Source organism: Stegostoma tigrinum, chromosome 29 (genome assembly GCF_030684315.1).
Source record: "Stegostoma tigrinum isolate sSteTig4 chromosome 29, sSteTig4.hap1, whole genome shotgun sequence".
Taxonomy (NCBI): Eukaryota; Metazoa; Chordata; class Chondrichthyes; order Orectolobiformes; family Stegostomatidae; genus Stegostoma; species Stegostoma tigrinum.
In genome coordinates, this window is record NC_081382.1 from 40,082,655 (window position 1) to 40,105,780 (window position 23,126).

Below are 23,126 nucleotides of genomic sequence, written 5' to 3' on the forward strand. Positions count from 1 at the left end.
TGGGCCCTCTCCGAATCCTCCTCGTCAGAGGAGCTCTTATAGCCCCCCTGTAGCTGTCTCTTCCCTCCTGATTGTTGCGGTTCCTGGGCCCGTCGACGCACATTCCTCCTCACTTTCCGGACTGTTGTCCACTCCCCTGGGTCGCCTGTCGCCGCCTCCATTGGCTCCGGGTTGTCGGGGGGGATCGGAGCCTGCAGGGGTGCTTTGCTGGCCTCGGGCCCATCCTGCAGGGCTGGGCCCTCCTGCACGGCCTGGCCCTCCTGCACATTAGTGGGGTCCTTGCTGGGCCCTGGTGCCTTCCTCTCCTCCGGGGGGGCTGGCCCCGCATTTCCCCTGCCGGCGACCTGGGCGTAGGTGGTACCCCGCTGCGGGCATGCCCTATAGAAGTGGCCCACTTCCCCGCAAAGGTTGCAGCTTCTCTCTCGTGGGCAATCCTTTGCAAGGTGTCCCTCCTCCCTGCAGTTCCTGCAGATGGTGGCTTTGCAGTCGGCCGCCATGTGACCTGACCCACCACAGGCATGGCAGACTTTAGGTTGCCCTGCATAGGTCAGGTAGCCCCTGCTCCCGCCGATCGCGAAGCTGGACGGTGGGTGTGCGACATTCCCGTCCGCGCCCATCCTCAGCGTCACCTTGACCTGCCTCTTACTCGTCCAGATGCCAAAGGGGTCCACCATGTCAGTTAGGTCCCCTTCCACCTTCACGTACCTTCCGAGGAAGGTCAGGGCATCAACTGCTGGCACATGCGGGTTGTACATGTGTACAGTCACCATACGGCTCCTCTGCGCTGGCATCACAAACAGTGGGACAGCGGTCAATACAGAGAGGGGGCCCTCACCTCCTTTCTCCTTGAAAACCTCCAGGAAGCGCTCGCAAAGCTTGGCACTCCTGAAGGTCACATCGTAAAAACCCCCTCCGGGGAAATCCTGCAGGCAGTAAATGTCCGCAGCAGCAAACCCACAACAGTCCAACAGGACCCTCTTCACGAAGAAGGTGCGGTCCACAGGTGCACCTTCATCCACCTTCTTTACAGAAACACGGATGGTGTTCCGGACCCCCTGACCTGGGGCACGAGCACTTGCCGCAGCCATCGCTGCAGGTTGGCTGCTCCCCTGAACCAGCGTTAGGCCGAAGCCAGCATTAAGATCCACTGGTCGCAAGGGTGCACAGCCAACCCGATGTCCTCCTTTCACCTCCAAGACAGCACTCTCCTCCTCTCAGTCCACAAGAGAGTGGGTCTTTATTGTGTTCGAGATGTAAGCTGGTTCACTGAGCTTGAAGGTTTGTCCCCAGACGTTTCGTCACCATTCTAGGTAACATCATCAGTGAGCCTCCGAAGAAGCGCTGGTGTTATGTCCCGCTTTCTATTTATCTGTTTGGGTTTCCTTGGGTTGGTGATGTCATTTCCTGTTCTTTTTCTCAGGGGATGGTAGATTGATTTGGAGCTAATGTGTTTGTTGATGGAGTTCCGGTTGGAATGCCATGCTTCTAGGAATTCTCGTGCGTGTCTCTGTTTGGCTTGTCCTAGGATGGATATGTTGTCCCAATCAAAGTGGTGTCCTTCCTCATCTGTGTGTAAGGATACGAGTGATAGTGGGTCATGTCATTTTGTGGCTAGTTGATGTTCATGTATCCTGGTGGCTAGTTTTCTGCCAGTTTGTCCAATGTAGTGTTTGTCACAAGTTCTTGCAAGGTATTTTGTAGATGACGTTGTTGTCTGTACAGGGTCTTTTAAGTTCATTACCTACTGTTTTAGTGTGTTGGTGGGTTTGTGGGCTACCCTGATACCAAGAGGTCCGAGTAGTCTGGCAGTCATTTTGGAAATGCCTTTGATGTAGGGGAGAGTGGTTATGGTTTCTGGGCCTGTTTTGTCTGTTTGTTTGGGTTTATTGCTGAGGAATCGGCGGACTGTGTTCATAGGGTACCCATTCCTTTTGAATACGCTGTATAGGTGATTTTCCTCTGCTCTGCGTAGTTCCTCTGTGCTGCAGTGTGTGGTGGCTCGTTGGAATAATGTTCTAATGCAGTTTCGTTTGTGGGTGTTGGGATGGTTGTTCCTGTAGTTCAGTATTTGGTCTGTATGTGTTGTTTTCCTGTAGACGCTGGTTTGAAGTTCCCCATTGGCTGTTCGCTCTACTGTGACATCTAGGAATGGCAGTTTATTGTTGTTTTCCTCCTCTTTTGTGAATGTTATGCCAGTAAAGGGTATTATTGATGGTCTTGAAGGTTTCCTCTAATTTGTTTTGTTTAGTGATGACAAAGGTGTCATCCACATAGCGGACCCAAAGTTTGGGTTGGATGATTGGCAGAGCTGTTTGTTCGAGTCTCTACATTACTGCCTCTGCTAAGAACCCTGATATCGGAGATCCCATGGGTGTACCGTTGGTTTGTCTGTGGGTTTTGTTATTGAAAGTGAAGTGGATGGTGAGGCATAGGTCCACTAGCTTGATGTTGTCCTTGCTGATGAGGTTGATGGTGTCTGGTGTATGTGTCTTCGGTTCTTCTAATAGTGTAGTCAGTGTTTCTTTGGCCAGGTTGATGTTGATGGATGTGAACAGGGCTGTTACGTCAAAGGAGACCATTATTTCATCCTCTTCCACCTTGGTGTCTTTGGTGTTCAGGAATTCTTGGATGGAGCGAATGGAGTGGTGGGAGTCTTCTACTGGGTGTTTTAGTCTTTGGTGTAGTTCCTTGGCTAATCTGTAGGTTGGTGTTCCAGGTAGCGACACTATGGGTCTGAGGAGGGCTCCTGGTTTGTGAAGTTTTGGTAGTCCATAGAAGCGTGGTGTGTTGGATCCATCTGGTTTCATTTTTTGGAAGTCTCTCTTGTTTAATTCTCCAGATTTTTGAAGTTTTTGGAGTAAGGCTGTGACTCAGTTCTGTAGTTGTGGGGTTGGGTCTGTCGCCACCTGTTGGTAAGTGTCAGTATCTGCAAGCAGTGCGTTCGCTTTCTCAATGTAGTCTGTTCGGTTTAAGATGACTGTCAAGTGTCCTTTGTCTGCAGGTAGGATAACGATGTTTTTATCTTTTTTGAGTCCTTTCAGGGTTTTCCTTTCTTGTGTATTGAGTGCGTTTTCTTCCTTTTTCCTGCTTAGTGTTGGTGCGACTGTCTGTCTGATGGTTTGCTGGGTTTCTTCTGTGAGTTTGTTGTCTTTCAGTGTTGCTTCTAATGCTGCTAAGAAATACAAAAAAAAGATACAATAATGACATTAAAAGGACCTCTAGACAAATACATGAATAGGATGGGAATAGAGGGATACGGTCCCTAGGAGGGTCGGGGGTTTTGGTTGTTACGAGCAGCATGTCAGTGCAGGTTTGGAGGGCCGAAGGGCCTGTTCCTGTGCTGTAATTTTCTTTGTTCTTTGCATCTAAGAGAGAGATGTGGAGAATTCTTCAGTCAGTGGGTCATGAATCTGTGGCATTCTGTAGCGCAGAGGGCTGTTGAAGCTGGGTTATTAAGTATATTGAAGGCTGAGATGGAAAGATTTTTAATCATTAAGGGAACTGAGGGTTATGATTTGATTTTTTAAGTCTCTTGAATTTGCACTGTTTTCCCAGTGGAGATGGCCCCAGTTGGAGGGGGGTGGGTTTGGGTTTTGTAATGTCAGGACACATAGGATTGGAGGACTAGAGAGTACGTTATTGGTTATATTTCATCGTGGTCTCTTAGAGAATGGCTGATTCATATGAAGTTGAAGGAAAGCATTGCATCTGAACATGAGAATTTCTCTTGCAATAAATTTCATATGGTGCAGCATGGGAGGAGGCCATTTGACCCAATAAATCTGTGCTGGCCCTTTAATAAACAATCCAATCTGTACTTTTCCCCGCCTCTTTCCCTGTGTCCCTGCAATTATCCCATTGAAATATTTACTCAATTCCCCCTTTAAATACTTCTGTTTAATCTGTTTCTACCAGCCAGTCAGACACTGCATTCCAAATCCTTTGAGGCATAAAACAGGTTTTCCTCATGACATCAGACAGTAGGAACTGCCGATTGCTGGAGAATCCAAGATCACAAAGTGTGGAGCTGGATGAACTCGGCAGGCCAAGCAGCGTCAGAGGAGCAGGAAAGCTGACATTTCGGGCCTGGACCCTTTTCTGATGAAGGGCCCGAAACATCAGACTTCCTGCTCCTAAGATGCTGCTTAGCCTGCTGTGTTCATCCAGCTCCGCACTTTGTTACCTCAGATTCCTCATGACATCTCTGGTTATTTCACGAGTTACTTCAAAATAAAACTGAACTCATTGCCATAATGCATTCACTCTGCCTGTCATAAGCCTAAAAGTAGAAATTTTTCGTTCACTAACACTGCAGAGTTTCTCCCAGGCACTTGGAATTGATATAGCGAGGTCACTGTTTCAAATTGACTTCCTGACCTTTAAACAACAACTTTCTGAATTGACACACATTCATCTTCCTCTGTTGAAAGCCAATTCCCAAACTATATTATGCATGCCTCTCTCAAGAAATGTAAAGTTTTCAGCATGTAGCATGAGGCCACTTGGCCCATTCAGCTCATGCTCGTTCATTGGGTAACAATCCAGTCGGTCCCGTTCCCCCACTCTATCCAGTGCTGTGCAAGTCTATTTCCTTCAAATATCCATCCAGTTTCCTTCCGAAATCATCCACCATTTCCACCTCCAGCACCCTCGTGGGGAGTGGATTCCAGGTCTTCCTGTATTTCCAGTCAACAGTCTGGCCCCACATATTTGTACCTCCCGGCTGTTGAGAGCATTTTTTTTTGTCTGCCGTAATCAAACTCTTTATGCTTTTTGAACACCTCCAACCAACCTCCACATAGCCTTCTCTACCTAGCATCCAATCAGGCTGGCTTTTCCCCTGAGTGACAAATCAATTTATACGATACAAAACACCTTTGTCAAAAAGTTTAAGTGACAGGGTTAATGTGATGAATCAGGAAGGGAAGATATTTAAGATAAATGCATCGTTTCGGGGGCTACAATGCAGGATTCATTCTTCAACCTTCAGTGAAACCAAATTGAGTTTGAGTGTGACAATCGCCATCATCATATCTGCAAACGGCAACCTATTTCTGGCTCCAGAAAACACTCATTTTCTCGATGGTTTGAAGAAAATTCAACAGTGAAGTTGGAGAGTGAAGGAAGCAGCTCAAGTTTCCAAATATAGCAATTCTACTTCGTTGAGAAAAAAAATAGTTATTGAGTTCACTGGAGGGGAAATGGAAAAGATCGAGCTCTTAACCCGGCTTTGAGAGTAATTACTCCCATTTTCCAGTTGATCTGACGTTTCGGGTTTCTCTTGGTTGGCTTCAAACTGAACGAGTTCTCCAGACGTTAGCGAAATGGGACAGCGTTTCTGCAGCTCATTGCTGATTCACCTCCACAGAGCCTGCGATTGGAAACAGCTGGAGCGGACCCATGGGAGACAAACTCCACAAGATTCGTGAGTTGCCCTGAGGGCGCGAGCAACTGCCAAACCCTGATAGTCGAAATTAACTTGCTGTCTGCACATGAGCCAGAGAGAGGAAGATTCCGTTTCACTGGAAGATTAGGAAAGAGGGTCACTTCGTAAGGGTTGCTATTGTGACACACACACGGAGCAGAGTTTGCAGCAAAAGTTTGCAACTTCGCAAGTTTGCGATAAAATGTGGAGCCCCAATTTGTCGTCACATATTACATAAAGTTCAATAGGATCACAGAACGGTGCAGCACAAAAAGAGGCCATTCAACCCCCAGCTGTTTGACAGGGGCTTCCAATTCATCCCAATATCCCTGCAGACTGTTTTAGAAAATAGAGCATAGAACTGTACGGCACAGTACAGGTCCGTCAGCCCACAGTGTTGTACTGAACTTTTACCCTAAACCTAAGGTCTATCCAACCTCCACCCCTACCTTATACTATCATCCATACGCCTATCTAATAGCTGTTTAAATGCCCCTAATGAGGCCAACTCCTCTAGCCTCTCCGGCAATGCATTCCACGCCCCGACCACCCTCTGAGTAAAGAACCTACCTCTAACGTCTCGCTGATATCTTCTTTCCTTTTTCTTTTTCCCTGATGGCGTCAAGCATTGCAGGGTGGGCAAGCTTTTGTTGTCCGTCCCTAATTGCCCCTTGAGAAGGCTATGCTTAGCTGCTTTCCTGAACCACTCCGGTCCACATACACCCTTCGGAAGGGAATTCCAGGATTGTGACCCAGCATCACTGCAGCAACAGTTATATATTTCCAAGTCGGGATGGTGAGTGGCTCGGAAGGGAACTTGTAGGAGGTGGTGTTCCCCTGTATCTGCTGCCCCTTGCCCTTCCAGATGGAAGTGGTCGTGGGTTTGGAAGGTGCTGCCTGACGATCTTTGGTGCATTTCCGCAGGGCATCTTGTAGATGGTACACATTGCTGCGACTGAGGGTTGGCAGAGGAGGGAGTGGATGAGATACAGACCTAGAAGGTTCTTTTTATCCTGTATGGTGCTGGAGCTGCTTGCTGTTATCACAGTACTGAATTGTGCCTTGTAGATGGCTGACAGGTTACTGATGTCTGCCCTCTCTAAGCTGTGATGCTGCAAAAGCAGGGATACAGACCCCCTTCCTGTCTACACTGCAGCTTGTACCTGAGCCTGACCTCTTCACATCTCACAGGCCTTCACTCGTGTCACTATTTGCCTTTTTGAATCATTGGCTGTTCATCTTCAGAGCTCTCTTTCATAACATGTTCAAAACTCAGTGCTGAGGGAGCGTGATGCACTGTCGGAGGGTCGGCGCTGAGGGAGCGCCGCACTGTCGGAGGGTCGGCGCTGAGGGAGTGCGATGCACTGTCGGAGGGTCAGCGCTGAGGGAAGTGCTCCAGCTCTGGAATGTCAGTGCTGAGGAACATTGAAGGAAATTAAAATCAAGAGTTTTTTTTCTCGTTGCAGGGTGAACAAGGGGATGATGGGAAGGTGGAAGGTCCTCCCGGGCCCCCTGGAGACAGGGTAAGTGCTATTTTGTGACAGAAACTTTGGTTGGTATGATTAATTAAACCAAATATTCCATTAATATTTTATACAGTAATTCTTGAGGCTATGTTAATGTTTCTTTTTATGGCCATACCTGCCCACTTTAGTAAATTATGTACCCATACCTGGATTCTGCTCCATTTTTCCATTCAAAATTCCTATTTTTATTTCCAAAAGGCATTGCTTTACATTTCTCTGTGTTGAGTTGCATCTACCACTGGTCTGCCCTTCCTGCAAATTTCATTCCGAAAGCAAAACGCTGCAGAGGAGGAAATCTGAGCTAAAGACAGCAAATGCTGGAAATAATCAGCGGGCCAGGCAGCGTCCAGGGAGGGAGAAGAGGGTCTATGGGTGGCATTGAACGGAGACAACAGAGACTTCCCTCAACAGCCTGGAAACTGTGCGCACCCCAGCTGGAGGCCTTGCCCAGTATCGGGAGTGGAAATCCTAATATCCCATTCCCCAACCATGGGCTGGAATGGCTTGGCGGCGCCACTGGGAGCAGTGGTTACTGCCGGTAATGCAGCCGTTGGAGCCCTAATGTCACCAGAGGCCACAACGATGAGGGTCAGCAGTAAGGGCAGGGCTCCATGTTGAGACCCCAGCTATTCATGTAATACATTAATGATCTGGACGCAGGATCTGAGGAGGCTGTTGTTCAGCTTGTAGATGACAAAGGCCGGTGAGGACATTGTGTTGAGGAGGCAGGGAGGCTGCAGGTGGGCTTGGGTAGGCTGCGAGAGTTGGCAAAAAAAGGTGGCAGATTGAATACAACGTGGGAAAATACGAAATATGCACTTTTTGTAGAAAGAATAGAAGCATAGATGATTTTCTAAATGGGGAATTGCTTCAGAAATATGAAGCTCAAAGGAGGCCTGGTTGAGGATTCTGTAGAAGTTAGTTGGCAGTTAGGAAGGCAAATGCAATGTTAGCGTTCATTTGAAGAGGGCTGGAATGCAAGAGCAGGGATGTACCGCTGAGACTGTAAATGGCTCTGGCCAGACTGCATTTGAAATATTGTGAACAGTTTTGGACTCCATATCCAGGGAAGGATGAGCTGGCTTTGGAGGGGGTCTAGATGAGGTTTGCAGGAACGATCCCAGGGATGAAATACTTGTCACATGAGGAACAGTTGAGGACTCTGGGACTGTACTCGGTGGAGTTTAGAAGGATGGTGGGGGGGGATCTCATTGAAACTTACAGAACACTGAGACGCTTGAATAGTGTGGACACGGACATGGTGTTTCCACCAGTAGGAGACACTCGGGCCCGAGGGCACAGCCTCAGAATGAAGGGACGCCTCTTTAGAACTGAGATGAGGAGGTATTTCTTCAGCCTGAGGGTGGTTAATCTGTGCGCCTCTGCCACCGAGAGCTGTCATTGAGTGTATTTAAGACAGAAATAGATAGATAGATAGATAGATTCTCGATTGTTAAGAGGATCAAGAGTTTTGGGGAGACAGCAGGAGAATGGGGTTGAGAACCATATCAGCCATGATCGAATGGCACAGTAGACTCGATGGGCCAAATGGCCAAATTCTGCTCCCCTAGTTAATGGTCTTACCAGACTCGAAGTGTCTGGAGAGATCTTGTATAAGTTCATGAAGCACTAACCAGTGCAATAACATGAAAGCATAGGTTTCTGGTGATGGTGTAGTAATAGTTGACATTGAGGTGTCTGTTCAAGTTGCTGAAGGGACAATTCAGAGCTGGTCTGAAGAGGTTTCATTGGAAGGAATCGTCAGCATTTGGTATCGAGGCACTGTGAAGAGTAAGCAACGTTCAAACCTCATAGCCTGTCACATGGCTCCAGTACTCAGGGCTGGAGGTGGTGTCATTACCAGTTTCTCATCCCTTCCTTTGTTGACAGTGTACAATTGCCTGGCCTGTATTTGTTGCATGGGCCTTGGACAATGGCTGTGTTGGGGATCCCAGTATAGGCCAGGAACTCAGCTCCTCACGTCTGACACGCCCTCACACGCCTCCAATAGGATGAGCAAGTTCATTGGTAAAGGCACCTGACTTGCATCTCTGGCAGACCGTACCAACATCCGATGGCCACTTGTGTACGTTTCTGAGATGTTTGGAAAGTATCAGCTCGCAGCTGCTGTTGCCCTGCAGAAAGCCGCAGTTTCACCTTGGAGCAGCCTCTCTCTAAGGGCAATGCAGGACAGTGTAAACCATTAGGGGACCAGGCACAACTCCACACAGAACCTAACTGGGGGGAGGGGGCGTGCATTTAAGGTTCAAAGGAGGTGTGAGGGGCAAATTTTTTACAGAGAGTGGCAGGTGTCTGGAACATGCTGCCAGGGGTGGGGGTGGTGGCAAACACAACAGGGGTCTTTTAGATAAGCACATGGGTATGCAAGGAATGGAGGGATATGGACTAAGGGCAGGCAGAAGGGATTAGTTTAATTTGCATTATGTTTGGCACAATTGCACTGCTCTGTTCTAGCCCCAGGCATCTGAGGCTCAAGGAGACAATTATCAAGTGTGCCCAACAGGCCGTCAAGCCAGTGCCATGACTGAAATTTGATGGCCTTTTGACGCAAACTGTTGTCTTTGGCCAAGAGTTGCAGACTGTCACATTCTAAGGTCCTGGAACACATGCTGAGGGACACCCTGCAGCTTGGGGCAGCTGTCACACAGAGCCTGTGGGGAGTGGTCACTGTCTAATGCCCTTCAGTTATACACAGGGGCAGCAAACCGTCGATCCCTCTGGGCTGTGTGCCTTACCAGGAGCATACGGTGTGAAGAGCAGGAGGGTGGAAAATGCACTGAGGCATCTCAGCAAGGTCCATGGTGTTTCGAGAAAAGCTTATGTTTTGGAAGTTTCTAGTCTTTGCCCCTGGGCGTTGTACCCGACGTGGAATGCTACCTGTAAATATTAACACTGCAATCAGATCGAGTGAAACGTGGAGACTAATTGAATTTTATTGTAGGTAGTGGAATATTTAATTGAAACATCTTTCGATTGTAATATGGTCCAAGGCTCAATGGTTGGCTCTGGGGAGTCACATCAGTGGAGCTAGGCCAAGGAGTTTCCAAGCTAGTGCTGAGAGAGCACACTACACAGTTGCATACTTACCCAGTATTGATTAGAATGGAAATAATAGCCCGCTGCTGGCTGGTTTGGGAGGAACGCAGCTCTGAGCTTGAATGTGTACAGGTCTTCCACTGTACTCCCACTGCTGGTATAGATGGAGCATACCGCAGCATCGTCCTGTTTGGAGGTGCGCCACTTCCCTCATTCAACAGCGGGCAAAATACAGGGATGGCCTAAACCTCTTTACCTGCTTTCCTTCCCCCCCCCCCCCCGCCTTCCCATCCCACACCAAATGCTAAATCTCCTTCTTCTGGAAGCATGAACCATCAAGTGAGAGTCTTGAGGCTGAAATCACAGTCAAATGAAAACAAACGGCCTGTTGCTCCACTGGAGATTAATGAGATCGAGGAATGATAGGCACCTCTGCCAGCTCCCCACACACTCTCATTCCCAGCACAAGGTCAAAGCCTCACATCTGATCTGCAACCAGTGAGCTGATGTAACAGAATCGATGCTGTTGTGCACGTGACAACAAATTCTGCAGCGAATCCCAAAGACAATTCTGTTTCCGATTTGCCAAATTGTTCCCAGAGCACTTGGGGTTAGTGCGCATCCAACTCCCAACAGATGCTCTGGGATAACTCCTAGCCAAAGTCTGCAATTTCAAGCTCCAAATAAGTCACTTAACTCATGGCACCTTGCCCCACACTTGGCAACGCTCAAAGTGCGAAGGAGTTTCGACTCCACTTGCACACTGTTCCCAACGAGTTCCTGAAAAATAAAATAGCCACTGCGCTTTCTGCAAAATGTTAGTTGTACGAAGAAAAACGTCAGCTAGGAAATAGGGGCTTGGTTAGCTCAATTTTCTGGAAGGCTGCTTTGTAATGCCTGAGTGATACCAGCAGGATGGGTTCAGTTCCCACACTGGCTGACATTGTCATGAAAAGTGGCGCACTGTATACCATTGCTCCCTCACAGTGCCAGGGACCTGCATTCAAACCCGCCCTCTGGTCTGGAGTTACCTCCCACAGCCCAATAGTATACAAGTAAGGTTGGCTGGCCATGTGAGCGGCAGGGTCATGGGGCCAGGGTAGGAGATTTGGTGTGGATTCAATGAGCTGGAATGGCCTGATTCCATGCTGTAGGGATTCGATAGTTCTCAATGGTCTGCCCTCAGGTCAAACTGTCATCAGCTCTCTCCCTCCCTGATGGGAGCACAGAGGGTGCTGTTGTGATTCGTACCTTGGATTGGACATTAAAACCTTTGAAGGAAAATCGATGAATTATATTTATGTCTATCGTTTCACAACCATTGGATATCGTAAAGCATTTTATAGCCAATGGAAAGTAACCACTGTTGCAATCAGTTAAATTCAACAAGCCAACCAGAGTACAACAAGCTCCCTCCAGCAGGAATAGCAAAAATAAAGACTTGCATTTATATAGCACCTTTCACGACCAGCCGATGAAGCGCGTTTTGAAGCGTAGGCATTGCCAGTCGTGTAAGAAGTGCAGCAATGGTAAAGTGATTGGGGCAGGACGATCGGTTTTTGTGGCATCACTTGTAAGAGATCGGTGCTGGCTCAGAGAAAACTCCCTGGCCCTTTTCCAACTACCTGAGGCTCATTAGCCAATCCAGAAAGGCTATTTCCCAGCAGTGCAGCACCCCGCTCCCCCCACCTCAGGCCTGCAGTAGGATGTGAGCCTTGAGGCATGGAATGAGACATGAACCTAGGATGTTCCAGTCAGCGGCAAGAGGACTACATCTGAGCCAGAGCAGAGTCTCCAACAGACCAAGTAAATTTCAATGAGAAACTGGTTTTCAAACAGGAAACAGGAGCAGAGTCTCATTTATTTGCCCCTTTGGGCCACCTCCTGTTCCAGGCTAATCTGACACTTCAGCTCTACTGTCCCTCACGATGCACTCGCAAGAAGAAGGAGGTGATAAAGATGAACGGTATGTTGGCCTCCATAGTGAGAGGACTCGACTACGGGAGCAGAGATGTCTTACTGCAGATGTACAGGGCCCTGTTGAAACAAGGCTCAGAAATAGGCCATTCAGCCCATCAAGCCTGCATGTCAAAAACCAGCACGTAACTGTTCTAAGAGATAATGGGAACTGCAGATGCTGGAGAATCCGAGATAACAAAGTGTGGAGCTGGACGTATACAGCAGGCCAAGCAGCATCTTAGGAGCACAAAAGCTGACGCTTCAGGCCTAGGCCCTTCATCAGAAAAGCGGGTGAGGAGAGGGTTCTGAAATAAATAGGAAGAGAGGGGAGGCTAGAGGAGAAGATAGGTGGAGAGGAGACAGACAAGTGAAAGGGGTGGGGATGGAGCCTGTAGAGGTGAGTATAGGTAGGGAGGGGATAGGTCAGTCCGGGGAGGATGGACAGGTCAACGGGGCAGGATGAGGTTAGTAGGTAGGAAATGGAGGTGCGGCTTGAAGTGGGAGGAGGGGATAGGTGAGAGGAAAAACAGGTGGTGGGGGGGGGGAACGAGCTGGGCTGGTTTTGGGATGCAGTGTGGGGAGGGGAGATTTTGAAGCTTGTGAAATCCACATTGATACCATTAGGCTGCAGGGTTCACAAGTGGAATATGAGTTGCTGTTCCTGCAACCTTCGGGTGGCATCATTGTGGCACTGCAGGAGGCCCATGATGGACATGTCATCAAGAGAATGGGAGGGGGAGTGGAAATGGTTCGCGACTGGGAGGTGAAGTAGTTTGTTGCGAACTGAGCGGAGGTGTTCTGCAAAGCGGTCCCCAAGCCTCCACTTGGTTTCCCCAATGTAGAGGAAGCCACAACGGGTACAGTGGATGCAGTATACCACACTGGAAGATGTGCAGGTGAACATCTGGATGTGGAAAGTCATCTTGGGGCCTGGGATGGGGGTGAGGGAGGAGGTGTGGGGGCAAGTGTAGCACTTCCTGCGGTTGCAGGGGAAGGTGCCGGGTGTGGTGGGGCTGGAGGGGAGTGTGGAGCGAACAAGGGAGCCACGGAGAGAGTGGTCTCTCCGGAAGGCAGACAAGGGTGGGGATGGAAAAATGTCTTTGGTGGTGGGGTCGGATTGTAGATGGCGGAAGTGTCGAAGGATGATGCGTTGTATCCAGAGGTTGGTGGGGTGGTGTGTGAGAACAAGGGGGATCCTCTTTTGGCGGTTATTGTGGGGGCGGGATGTGAGGGATGAGTTGCGGGAAATGCGGGAGACATGGTTAAGGGGATGAGGTTGTGGCCGTTGAAGAACTTCAAATCCCACTTTCCAAGCATTTGTGTATCTTGGCCTTGCAAATACATATCTAAACTCTTCTTAAATGTTATGAGGGATACCATCCTCACAGGCAGTGAGCTCGAGATTCCCACTACCCTCTGGGTGAAAAACATTGCGTGCAGTTTTAGTCTCCTTACATGAGGAAGGATGTTCTCGCAGTGGAGGGAGTGCCAGCAAAGGTTCCTGGGATGGCAGGACTGAGTACGCTGGATTGGTGAGAAGAATAACTGGGGGAATCTGTAAAATTCTCACAGGACTAAACAGGATAAACACAGGAAAGATGTTCCTGATAGCCAGCATCCAGAAGCAGGCTTCACAGCGTAAGTGGGCCACTTAGAACTTGAGATGAGGAGAAATGTCTTCACCCAGAGAGTGGGGACATGTGGCATTCTCTGTCATGGAAAGTGGTTAGGGCCAGAACATGGAATGTTTTAAGAAGGACTTGGATACAGGTCTTAAGGCTAATGGGATTAAAGGGAACTCTTGTTCCTGTTGTCCATGTTTCCCCATACTTCCAGCTGTGGGAAAACATCTCTTGATCGCAGTCCTGAATGTATCAATCAACCGAGCATTCACAAGCCTCTGGGAGAGAGAATTTCAAAAACTTCACAGCCCATTGAGTAAAGAGAGCTCTCATAGTGGCCCTGAGCACCTGAGCCCCTTCTTCTGAGACAATGAGCCATGCTCTGGATACCCTGAACGATGGAGGTAAGTATTCTCTCGCTCATAGCCCCCTTTTGTCTGCTCGAAGATTGCCTCTGAATGTTTTATCCATTATTTCTAGTGAAACAGGAGAAAATGCATGAATTAACGCGAGTGCGTGCATATGTGTGCTGTTTCCACAGGGCCCTGTTGGCGATCGAGGAAACAGAGGTGAACCTGGAGATCCTGGTTACATTGTAGGTTATTCTGTATTTCTCTCAGTAGCAGTCTGTACCACTGCTGTAATTTGATTTGATTTGGCTTATTATTGTCCCATGTACCGAGTTACAGTGAAAAGTATTGTTTTGCCTGCTAACCAGACAAAGGCGTACATAAGTACATCAGGGTACTAGAACAGAATGCAGATTATAGTGTTACAGCTACAGAGAGGTGCAGAGAAAGATCATCTTTAATATACGAGAGGTCTGTTCAAAAGTCTGATAACAGCAGGGAAGAAGCTGTTCTTGTATCTGTTGGTATGTGTTTTCAAACTTTTATATCTCCTGCCCGATGAAAGAGGGAGTGTCACCAGGGTGGGAGTGACCTTTGAATATGTTGGAAAGAGCCAATACATGTGGAGCTGGAAAAGCACAGCAGGTCCGAGAGCATCCGAAGAGCAGGAAAGTCAACATTTCGGGTCAGAGTAAACCGGTTGATGTGGTGTATATGGATTTCAGCAAGGCGTTCGATAAGGTTCCCCACAGTAGGCTATTGTACAAAATGCGGAGGAATGGAATTGTGGGAGATATAGCAGTTTGGATCGGAAATTGGCTTGCTGAAAGAAGACAGAGGGTGGTAGTTGATGGGAAATGTTCATCCTGGAGGCCAGTTACTAGTGGTGTACCGCAAGGGTCGGTGTTGGGTCCACTGCTGTTTGTCATTTTTATAAATGACCTGGATGAGGGCGTAGAAGGATGGGTTAGTAAATTTGCAGACGACACTAAGGTCAGTGGAGTTGTGGATAGCGACGAAGGATGCTGTAGGTTGCAGAGAGACATAGATAAGCTGCAGAGCTGGGCTGAGAGGTGGCAAATGGAGTTTAATGCAGACAAGTGTGAGGTGATGCACTTTGGTAGGAGTAACCAGAAGGCAAAGTACTGGGCTAATGGTAAGATTCTTGGTAGTGTAGATGAGCAGAGAGATCTCGGTGTCCATGTACACAGATCCTTGAAAGTTGCCACCCAGGTTGACAGGGCTGTTAAGAAGGCATACAGTGTTTTAGCTTTTATTAATAGAGGGATCGAGTTCCGGAACCAAGAGGTTATGGTGAAGCTGTACAAAATTCTGGTGCGGCCGCACTTGGAGTATTGCGTACAGTTCTAGTCACTGCATTATAAGAAGGATGTGGAAGCTTTGGAAAGGGTGCAGAGGAGATTTACTAGGATGTTGCCTGGTATGGAGGGAAGGTCCTACGAGGAAAGGCTGAGGGACTTGAGGCTGTTTTCATTAGAGAGCAGAAGGTTGAGAGGTGACTTAATCGAAACAACATATAAAATAATCAGAGGGGTGGATAGGGAGAGCCTTTTTCCTAGGATGGTGACAGCGAGCACGAGGGGGCATAGCTTTAAATTGAGGGGTGAAAGATATAGGACAGATGTCAGAGGTAGTTTCTTTACTCAGAGAGTAGTAAGGGAATGGAACGCTTTGCCTGCAACGGTAGTAGATTCGCCAACTTTAGGTACATTTAAGTCATCATTGGATAAGCATATGGACGTACATGGAATAGTGTAGGTTAGATGGGCTTGAGATCGTATGACAGGTTGGCACAACATCGAGGGCCGAAGGGCCTGTACTGTGCTGCTATGTTCTATGTAGAACCCTTCGTCAGGACTTGAAGGCAACGTTTATTGCCCATTCCTCACCATCTCAGAGCAAGTGGGTGTGAGCCACCTTCTCAAACCATCTGTGTGGTGTCAGTACCCCCCCAACCACCCTCAGTCCTGTTAGTTTCCAGGATGGTGATCCAGCAACACTGAAGGAACAGTGATAAATGTCCAAGTCCAGGATGGTGAGGGATTTGCAGGAGTGGTGTTCCTGTCTATCTGCTGCCTTTGCCCTTCATGGGGGTAGAGGACCCGGGTTTGGAAGGCGCTGTCAGAAGCCAGAACATGGAACGTTGGCAGCTGAAATTCATGGCAGCCCTTGCAGAATGATCGTACAGGAGTGGGAGAGAAGCCTGTTAATGCACTGAGAGCTAGTGTTACAGTGGGCAGGCATATACCATCCTGTTAACTCACAAGGCTATTTAGGAGCATGCCTCACTGACTGGGTGGAGTAGTCTTCCTGGTCTGCAGGAGGAGCACAACATTAAATTGGCTTCCAAGAGCTTGACACTTAATGAGTGGATTGCAGAGTCAGAACAGCAATGAGAGAGAAAAGGGGGAGGAAAAAAAACCCACCTTCGGAAATAGTAGGAACTGCAGATGCTGGAGATCCTGAGAAAACAAGGTGCGGAGCTGGATGAACACAGCATGCCAAGCAGCATCAGAGGAGCAGGAAGGCTGACGTTTCGGGCCTAGACCCTTCTTCCTGCTCCTCTGATGCAGCTTGGCCTGCTGTGTTCATCCAGCTCTGCACCGTGTTATCCCACCTTCGGAAAGCTGTGTTCTCTGTCATATCTCATGGAGGTGGGACAGCAATTTCCCAAACTCGTTCCTGCCACTCGATGCGATTTGACTCTGAACTGGCCCCTTGTTTTGGTGACAAATTGGTCTGATGGGTTGAAAAATACCGTCACGGGCTGACATTCGATAATTGTGAAAACTGGCATTGAGCCGCAAGACCCAAGGAGAGCAGGCAGAACACCGAGCATCAAGTGACTGCAGCTTGGGGAGCTTATGCTGCAGTAGCAGTGCCCCTACCTCTGACTCAGGAGGTTGACTTGACTTTGATTTTATTGTCACGTGTACTGAAGTACAAAAGTACGGTGAAAAGTGCATAATGTTGCCAAACAAGGCCTCATCTGAGGTACAGAGGTTCACAATCTTAAGAAGAAGGTCCAGGTTTGAGTCCCACCTGCTTCCAGAGGAGTGTAATAACATCTCTGACCAGGTTGATTAGGGAGTATCAATGTAATGGAATTAAAGGTTTCTTGTGGTGCAGTGGTAGAGTCCCTACCTCTGAGCCAGGATGCCTGTATTTAAGCTCCTAAGGTGTGTTCTAATGTGTCCGAAATGACTGTGTGTCTCTCAAGTGGCCTTTGAAGGCCAACGAGGTGCCAGTTATTCTCCTTGTGTCTATATGACAACAGATGCACCTGCATCCTAGTGTGTGCTCCATATTCTTCCTGCAAACGGCCAGGTTCCATTCAGTGAGCCTGGAGCCACTCTGGGGGGTGGCAGGGTTGGGGGGGTGGCGTTGGTGGGGGCTATGTGCTAGGGTCAGATTCAGGGCTGCCATGTTGGCGTCTGCGCCAGGAGCAATGGCACGTCGCCAGCCGTGCCGTCACTGCCTGGAGGTTTGACTTTTTCCAGCCTTCTCCAGCCTTCCCCAGCTGCACAGCTTTCCACCTCCACACCTAACCTAAACATGAACGATGATCTCTACAAATAGGTCACGGCCTGGTGCCAGAACATACTGGCACTCCACCTTCTTGGCACATCCATCAATGTCCCTGATTCACGCCAGTCCCCAGGTGGATAACAAAACATTAAAACTGGCGAGTACCAGCTTGGATCTGGGTGGCACGGTGGCTCAGTGGTTAGCACTGCTACCTCACAACACCAGGGACCCAGGTTTGAGTCCAGCTTCAGGCCACTGTCTGTGTGGAGTTTGCACCTTCGCTCCGTGTCTGCGTGCTTTCCTCCGGGTGCTCCGGTTTCCTCCCACAGGCCAAAGATGTGCAGGCTCGGCTGGATTAGCCGTGGGGAATCGTAGGGTTATGGGTCTGGGTGTGTTGCTCTTTAGAGGATCACTGCAGACACCATGGGCTCAATGGCTTCCATCTGTGCTGCTGGGATTCTACGATTCTAGTTGGGACATGAACCTGGGATATTAGGCTCAGACGTAGGGACATTACTGCTGTACGTGAAAACCCTATGCACCGTCAGTTATTCTTTCTTTCCATGAGATATTTATGACACATCTCTGCAGCAGGCGGGACTTGAACCTGGACCTCATGGTCTAAGAGTAGGGGCACTACTACAAGAGTTCTTTCTCTTCTCAAACACAATCAACAACATGCATCAGTTGTGACTGAGAGCTCATTTGGGATTTGAACCCAGGACCTCTCGCAAGGTCAACGTCCAACACGTTGCAGAGAGGAGATTATGCCCTGAGAGCACGGAGCGCAGCCGTCTTGCATATATTTCGAAATGGTGTTTCCACTTAATTCATCTCCCAATGTGACTATTTGTTACTGGTTTCAGCAATCGCTGACAGCAAGGGAGGGTTATCACACAATAAAAACCAAAAGAACTGCAGATGCTGTAAATCAGGAACAAAAAACAGAAGTTACTAGAAAAGCTTAGCAGGTCTGACAGCAACTGTGATGAAAAAAATCAGTTAACGTTTTGGGTCTGGTGACCCTTCCTCAGAACTGGATTCATGTCACAGAATCCCTTCAGTGTGGAAACAGGCCCTTTGGCCCAACAAGTCAGAGCATCCCACCCAGACCCCTCCCTCTATACCCCCACCTAACCTAAATATCCCTGAACACTACGGGCAATTTAGCGCGGCCAGTCCACTGTGACCTGCACACCTTTGGACTGTGGGAGGAAACCCACGCAGACACAGGGAGAATGTGCAAACTCCACACAGTCGCCTGAGGCTGGAATCGAACCCGGGTCCCTGGCGCTACGAGGCTGCAGTGCTAACCACTGAGCCACCGTGCCACCCCAAAGATAGAGTCACCATAGTCTTACTTGGCCAGAAGGCTGATCTCTCATTCACGAGGGGGTGGTTTAACCTGAGGGTCACCATGCCTCAGGCTGGGGGAGAGGTTGAGAAGGAGTCTCGTTGGTTGAAGTTACCACAAATGTGGGAACCAAACCCACACTGTTGGTGTCACTCTGCCATCCAGCCAACTGAGCTAACCACAACCCAAATTATCACACGCTGCTCCCCAATTTGCTCCCACTGCGGTACCATCTCCTTTTCTGAAATGGTTATCCCCACTTTGAATGTCAGCAATAGAACAGCGCACAGACATGATGCTACTTGAGTGTTTGGATTAAAATTCACAGAGTGTAATAGAATTATGTAGGATTTGGCACTGTCGAATTGACTGGTTTATATTCACTAACAGGGCCAACGAGGGCTGGATGGAGAGTGGGGGAAGCAGGGTCAGCAAGGTTTACCGGTAAGTGCACGTTAATACTTTACTAAAATCTGTAAATTCTCCCTGAGATTAAGGTTTCATTTTACTAGAATACAAAACATTTCTTAAGTGCTGTGGATTACTTGTGTGACTGAGGGCTCCCCTGGATGGGAAAAGGTTGTACTGAATGATTCCATATGTAAGAACACTGACTTGACAAGAGATGCAGAATGCTACTTCATCGTTTGTTTTGAACTTTTAGGGTAACCCAGGACCTCCAGGCAAACCAGGTGTAAAAGGTTCAAAGGGTCAAGAGGTAGGTGACTGTCGCTTAACTGCCCGATCACAAGCGAAACGTTTCGTCCAACCCCCTCGGATCATAGCAGTTACTGTGCACTTTGGCTTATTGCATCTTCCCCTTGGTTAGTGTTTCACCTTTTTTAAGATTTACAGAAATAGATAGTCAGTATTAATTATCATTGAGCACTTATTAACAGGCCACTGCTGGTATGAGGTGAAGTTAAGACTGAGCAAGTCAATAAACTGTCTTCACACGTAAATATATGTATTGTCATAAATCACTGGAGTATTGCGCTGCAAATCAAGCCCCACAGTTCCTGGAGTTGTCGCAATTGAGGAAAGATTTAGTCAGACTTTCCAAAGTCCCTAGTTCACTAACTCGGATCAAACAAAACGCTTGCTAGGTTCTGAACCTAACAAACAAATAACTGTTTATTTAAGAGAGATAATTGGAACTGCCGATGCTGGAGAATCTGAGATAACAAGGTGTAGAGCTGGATGGACACAGCAGGCCCAGCAGCATCAGAGGAGCAGGAAAGCTGACTCCTCTGATGGTGCTTGGCCAACTGTTTATCACAGACAAGTCGTCTAGCCTGTATCCAAACTGCCTCCTGTTTATATGTGCTGACTAATAGCTAACATCCAACATCAGTTTCTCTTATTCTTAGCACTGACATTAACACCTATAACAGTGTAATAATTCTTATAAAGATTATTATTCATATATTATAATTTAAATATATATAAATAAACTATTTTAAATAAAGCACAACATTCTAATAATGGTTTATTTGGATTTTGTACAAAATTGACATCACTTTTTATATCAGTGATCAGTATCCCTTTATGTTACAGTCAGATTTCCACATGTCTTTGTAGGGTGCAGTTATACATTTTAAAAATCTACGTGCCTTCATGCTCAATCAGTCTGTGCTTTGCCTTGTATTTTTTCTCAAAATGTTCTTTTATCTCAAAATGTATTATCTCCCATTCCCTGCATTGAACTGGATTGACCCACCAGGCAGCTCACTACTGCGTCCATATCCTCCTGCCACAATACATCACCTCACTTTCACTCACTCAATGATCTTATCCACTTTAGCTTTGCACTGCTCTATTTTCAAACTAAAACCATCAGACATCGGAGCAGATGTAGGCCATTCAGCCCTTCTCAGTGTGAACATGGCTACTCTGATACACCTGAGCTCCACTTTCCTGCCTTTACCCCATAACTCTTGATGCCCTCACTGATTAACAATCTTTCTGTCTCAGCCTTGCATATAGGTAATGGCCCAGCCTCGACAGTCCTCTGCAGTAAGGAATTCCACGGATTCAGTCCCCTCTGAGAGAAGAATTCTGTGATAAAGAGTGAATCCTTACTCTGAGATGATGCTGTCTGGTCCTAGACGCTGCCACGAGGCAGATATCTTTTCCACATCTATACTGTCAAGTTCTCTCAGAATCGTATATGTTTTAATAGGGCCACATCCCTGATTCTTCTAAATTCCAGTGTGTACAGGACCAACCTACTCAAGCTTTTCTCATGAGACAGTCCCTCCATGCCTGGGATCAGCCAAGTGAGCCACCTCTGGACTGCCCCCAATGCCAGTCTGTCTGTCTTTAGATAAGGGAACAAGGCTGTTCACGGTATTCCAGCTGTGGTCTGACTAGTCACTTGTACAGTTTTAACAAAACCTTCCTACTTTATAAACCCCATTCCCTTGGTAACAAAGTAAGGATAAAATGTGGGATTGGTGCCTGAGACACTGAAAATGCAACTTTCATTGCGACAAAGGATCTAGGCCCGAAACGTTAGCTTTTGTGCTCCTGAGCTGCTGCTTGGCCTGCTGTGTTCATCCAGCCTCACATTTTATTATCTAACAACTACTAGCCTTCAGTGAAAACCATTGCCTTCAGCAAGCTTCAGCCTTTGTCTCAAAGGGTTTTATTATTCATATTTTATTCTTTTTGTCACTGTGCCAGTTAAGTTTGGTGTGTGTGTGTGCGTGTGATGAGAGTGTGTGTGAGAGAGAGAGGGCAGAGAGTGTGTGTGTGTGAGTGTGCGTGCATGTGTGAGAGCGAGAGTGAGGGCAGAGTGTGTCAGTGAGCGTGTGTGTGTCAGTGAGCGTGTGTGTGAGTGTGGGCAGAGTGTGTCAGTGAGCGTGTGTGAGTGTGCGTGTGCGAGTGAGGTCTGAGCGTGTGAGGCGGCTGCTGCCAGGTAGTGTTGGGGGAAGGATGTGTGGGGGCGGTGTGTGTGTGTGTGGGGAGGGGGGCGCGGTGCGCAGGGAGGCTGCTGCCAGGTAGTGTTGGATGGGAGGATGTGTGGGGGGGTGGGGGCAGTGTGTGTGTGTGTGTGAGAGTGAGTGAGTGTGGGTGTGTGTGTGTGTGTGTGTGTTGGGGGGGGGCGCGGGGAAGCTGCTGCCAGGTAGTGTTGGGGGGGAGGATGTGTGGGGCAGGGGGTGGAGGCGGTGCGTGTGTGTGTGTGTGTGCGTGCGCGTGTGTGCGTGCTGAAGCTGGTGTTTTACCTGTTGGGAGTCATTGTCTCTCTCAGTGGAGATGGAGAAGTCTCTGGAGACCCCCTCAGTGGGCTGTGGGAGAGGGTTAACGGGGTGCAGGCAGCTTCAGTATGGGTCGTCTTCACCTCCAGCTCACCACCCCTAATGCCAACAGTCACAATATCACTGCCACCTGCCCTTAGACCCCCGCACCCCATCATTGTCTTCACTAGGACCACCCTGATAGGCCCCAGCTGTCCCAAATCCTATATTTTTTTACCCATCCATGGGATGAGGGCATCGCTGGCCAGGGCAGCATTTATTCCCCACCCCTAATTGCCCAGAGGGCAGTTAAGAGTCAACCTCATTGCTGTGGGTCTGGAGTCACATGTAGGCCAGACCAGGTAAGGATGGCAGATTCCTTCCCTAAAGGGCATTAGCGAACCAGAGGGGTTTTTCCTGATAATCGACAATGGATTCACGGTCATCATTAGATTCTTAATTCCAGATATTTTATTGAATTCAAATTCCACCATCTGCCGTGGTGGGATTCAAACGCAGGTCCCCAGAATGTTATCTGGGCCTCTTAACAGTCCAGCAATAATACTACTAAGCCATCGCCTCCCCTTGTACCTGGTACCTGGTAACTAGTGATATATCCACCATTGATCATCGATTTACATCAAGGCTGGGCCATTATGGGAGAGATTTTTAATCAGTAAGGGAATCGAGGGTTTTGGGGAAAAGGCAGGAAAGCGGAGTTGAGGATTATTGGATCGGCCACGATCTTGTTGGATAGTGGAATGGCCTACCTCTGCGCCGATGTCTTGTGGTCGTAGCGATGGTGTTGCTGGCGCAGCTGAGCTGTCGCCAACTCTGAGGTTCAGCCCACCCACCCTCGCTGGGACCTCTACCATAAGCTACCATATGGCGCAGTCCTGTCCTGTTAGAGCGGGACGGCTGACATGAGCAAGGCTTTCATAGCAAAGCCATACACTTCTCATTTGCTACTGAATACTCCGACTTGCATTCCAATCGGAAATAATGAAAGAGCATAAGTTTGGCAGGCCAGGAGAGGATTGGCGTC

General features: G+C 48.3%; 1 protein-coding gene across 3 annotated transcripts in view; it reads left to right on the forward strand.

The window, feature by feature from the left end:
• The window catches only part of col27a1b (collagen, type XXVII, alpha 1b), a 660,800-nt gene that overhangs the window by 581,979 nt on the left and 55,695 nt on the right, over positions 1 to 23,126 (forward strand). For all 3 annotated transcript variants that reach the window (XM_048559048.2, XM_059638229.1, XM_048559047.2), the window contains exons 42-45: positions 6,892 to 6,948; positions 14,131 to 14,184; positions 19,233 to 19,286; positions 19,507 to 19,560. In XM_048559048.2, coding sequence (XP_048415005.2) covers positions 6,892 to 6,948; positions 14,131 to 14,184; positions 19,233 to 19,286; positions 19,507 to 19,560 — 219 coding nt within the window. The remainder of the gene's footprint in view (positions 1 to 6,891; positions 6,949 to 14,130; positions 14,185 to 19,232; positions 19,287 to 19,506; positions 19,561 to 23,126) is intronic.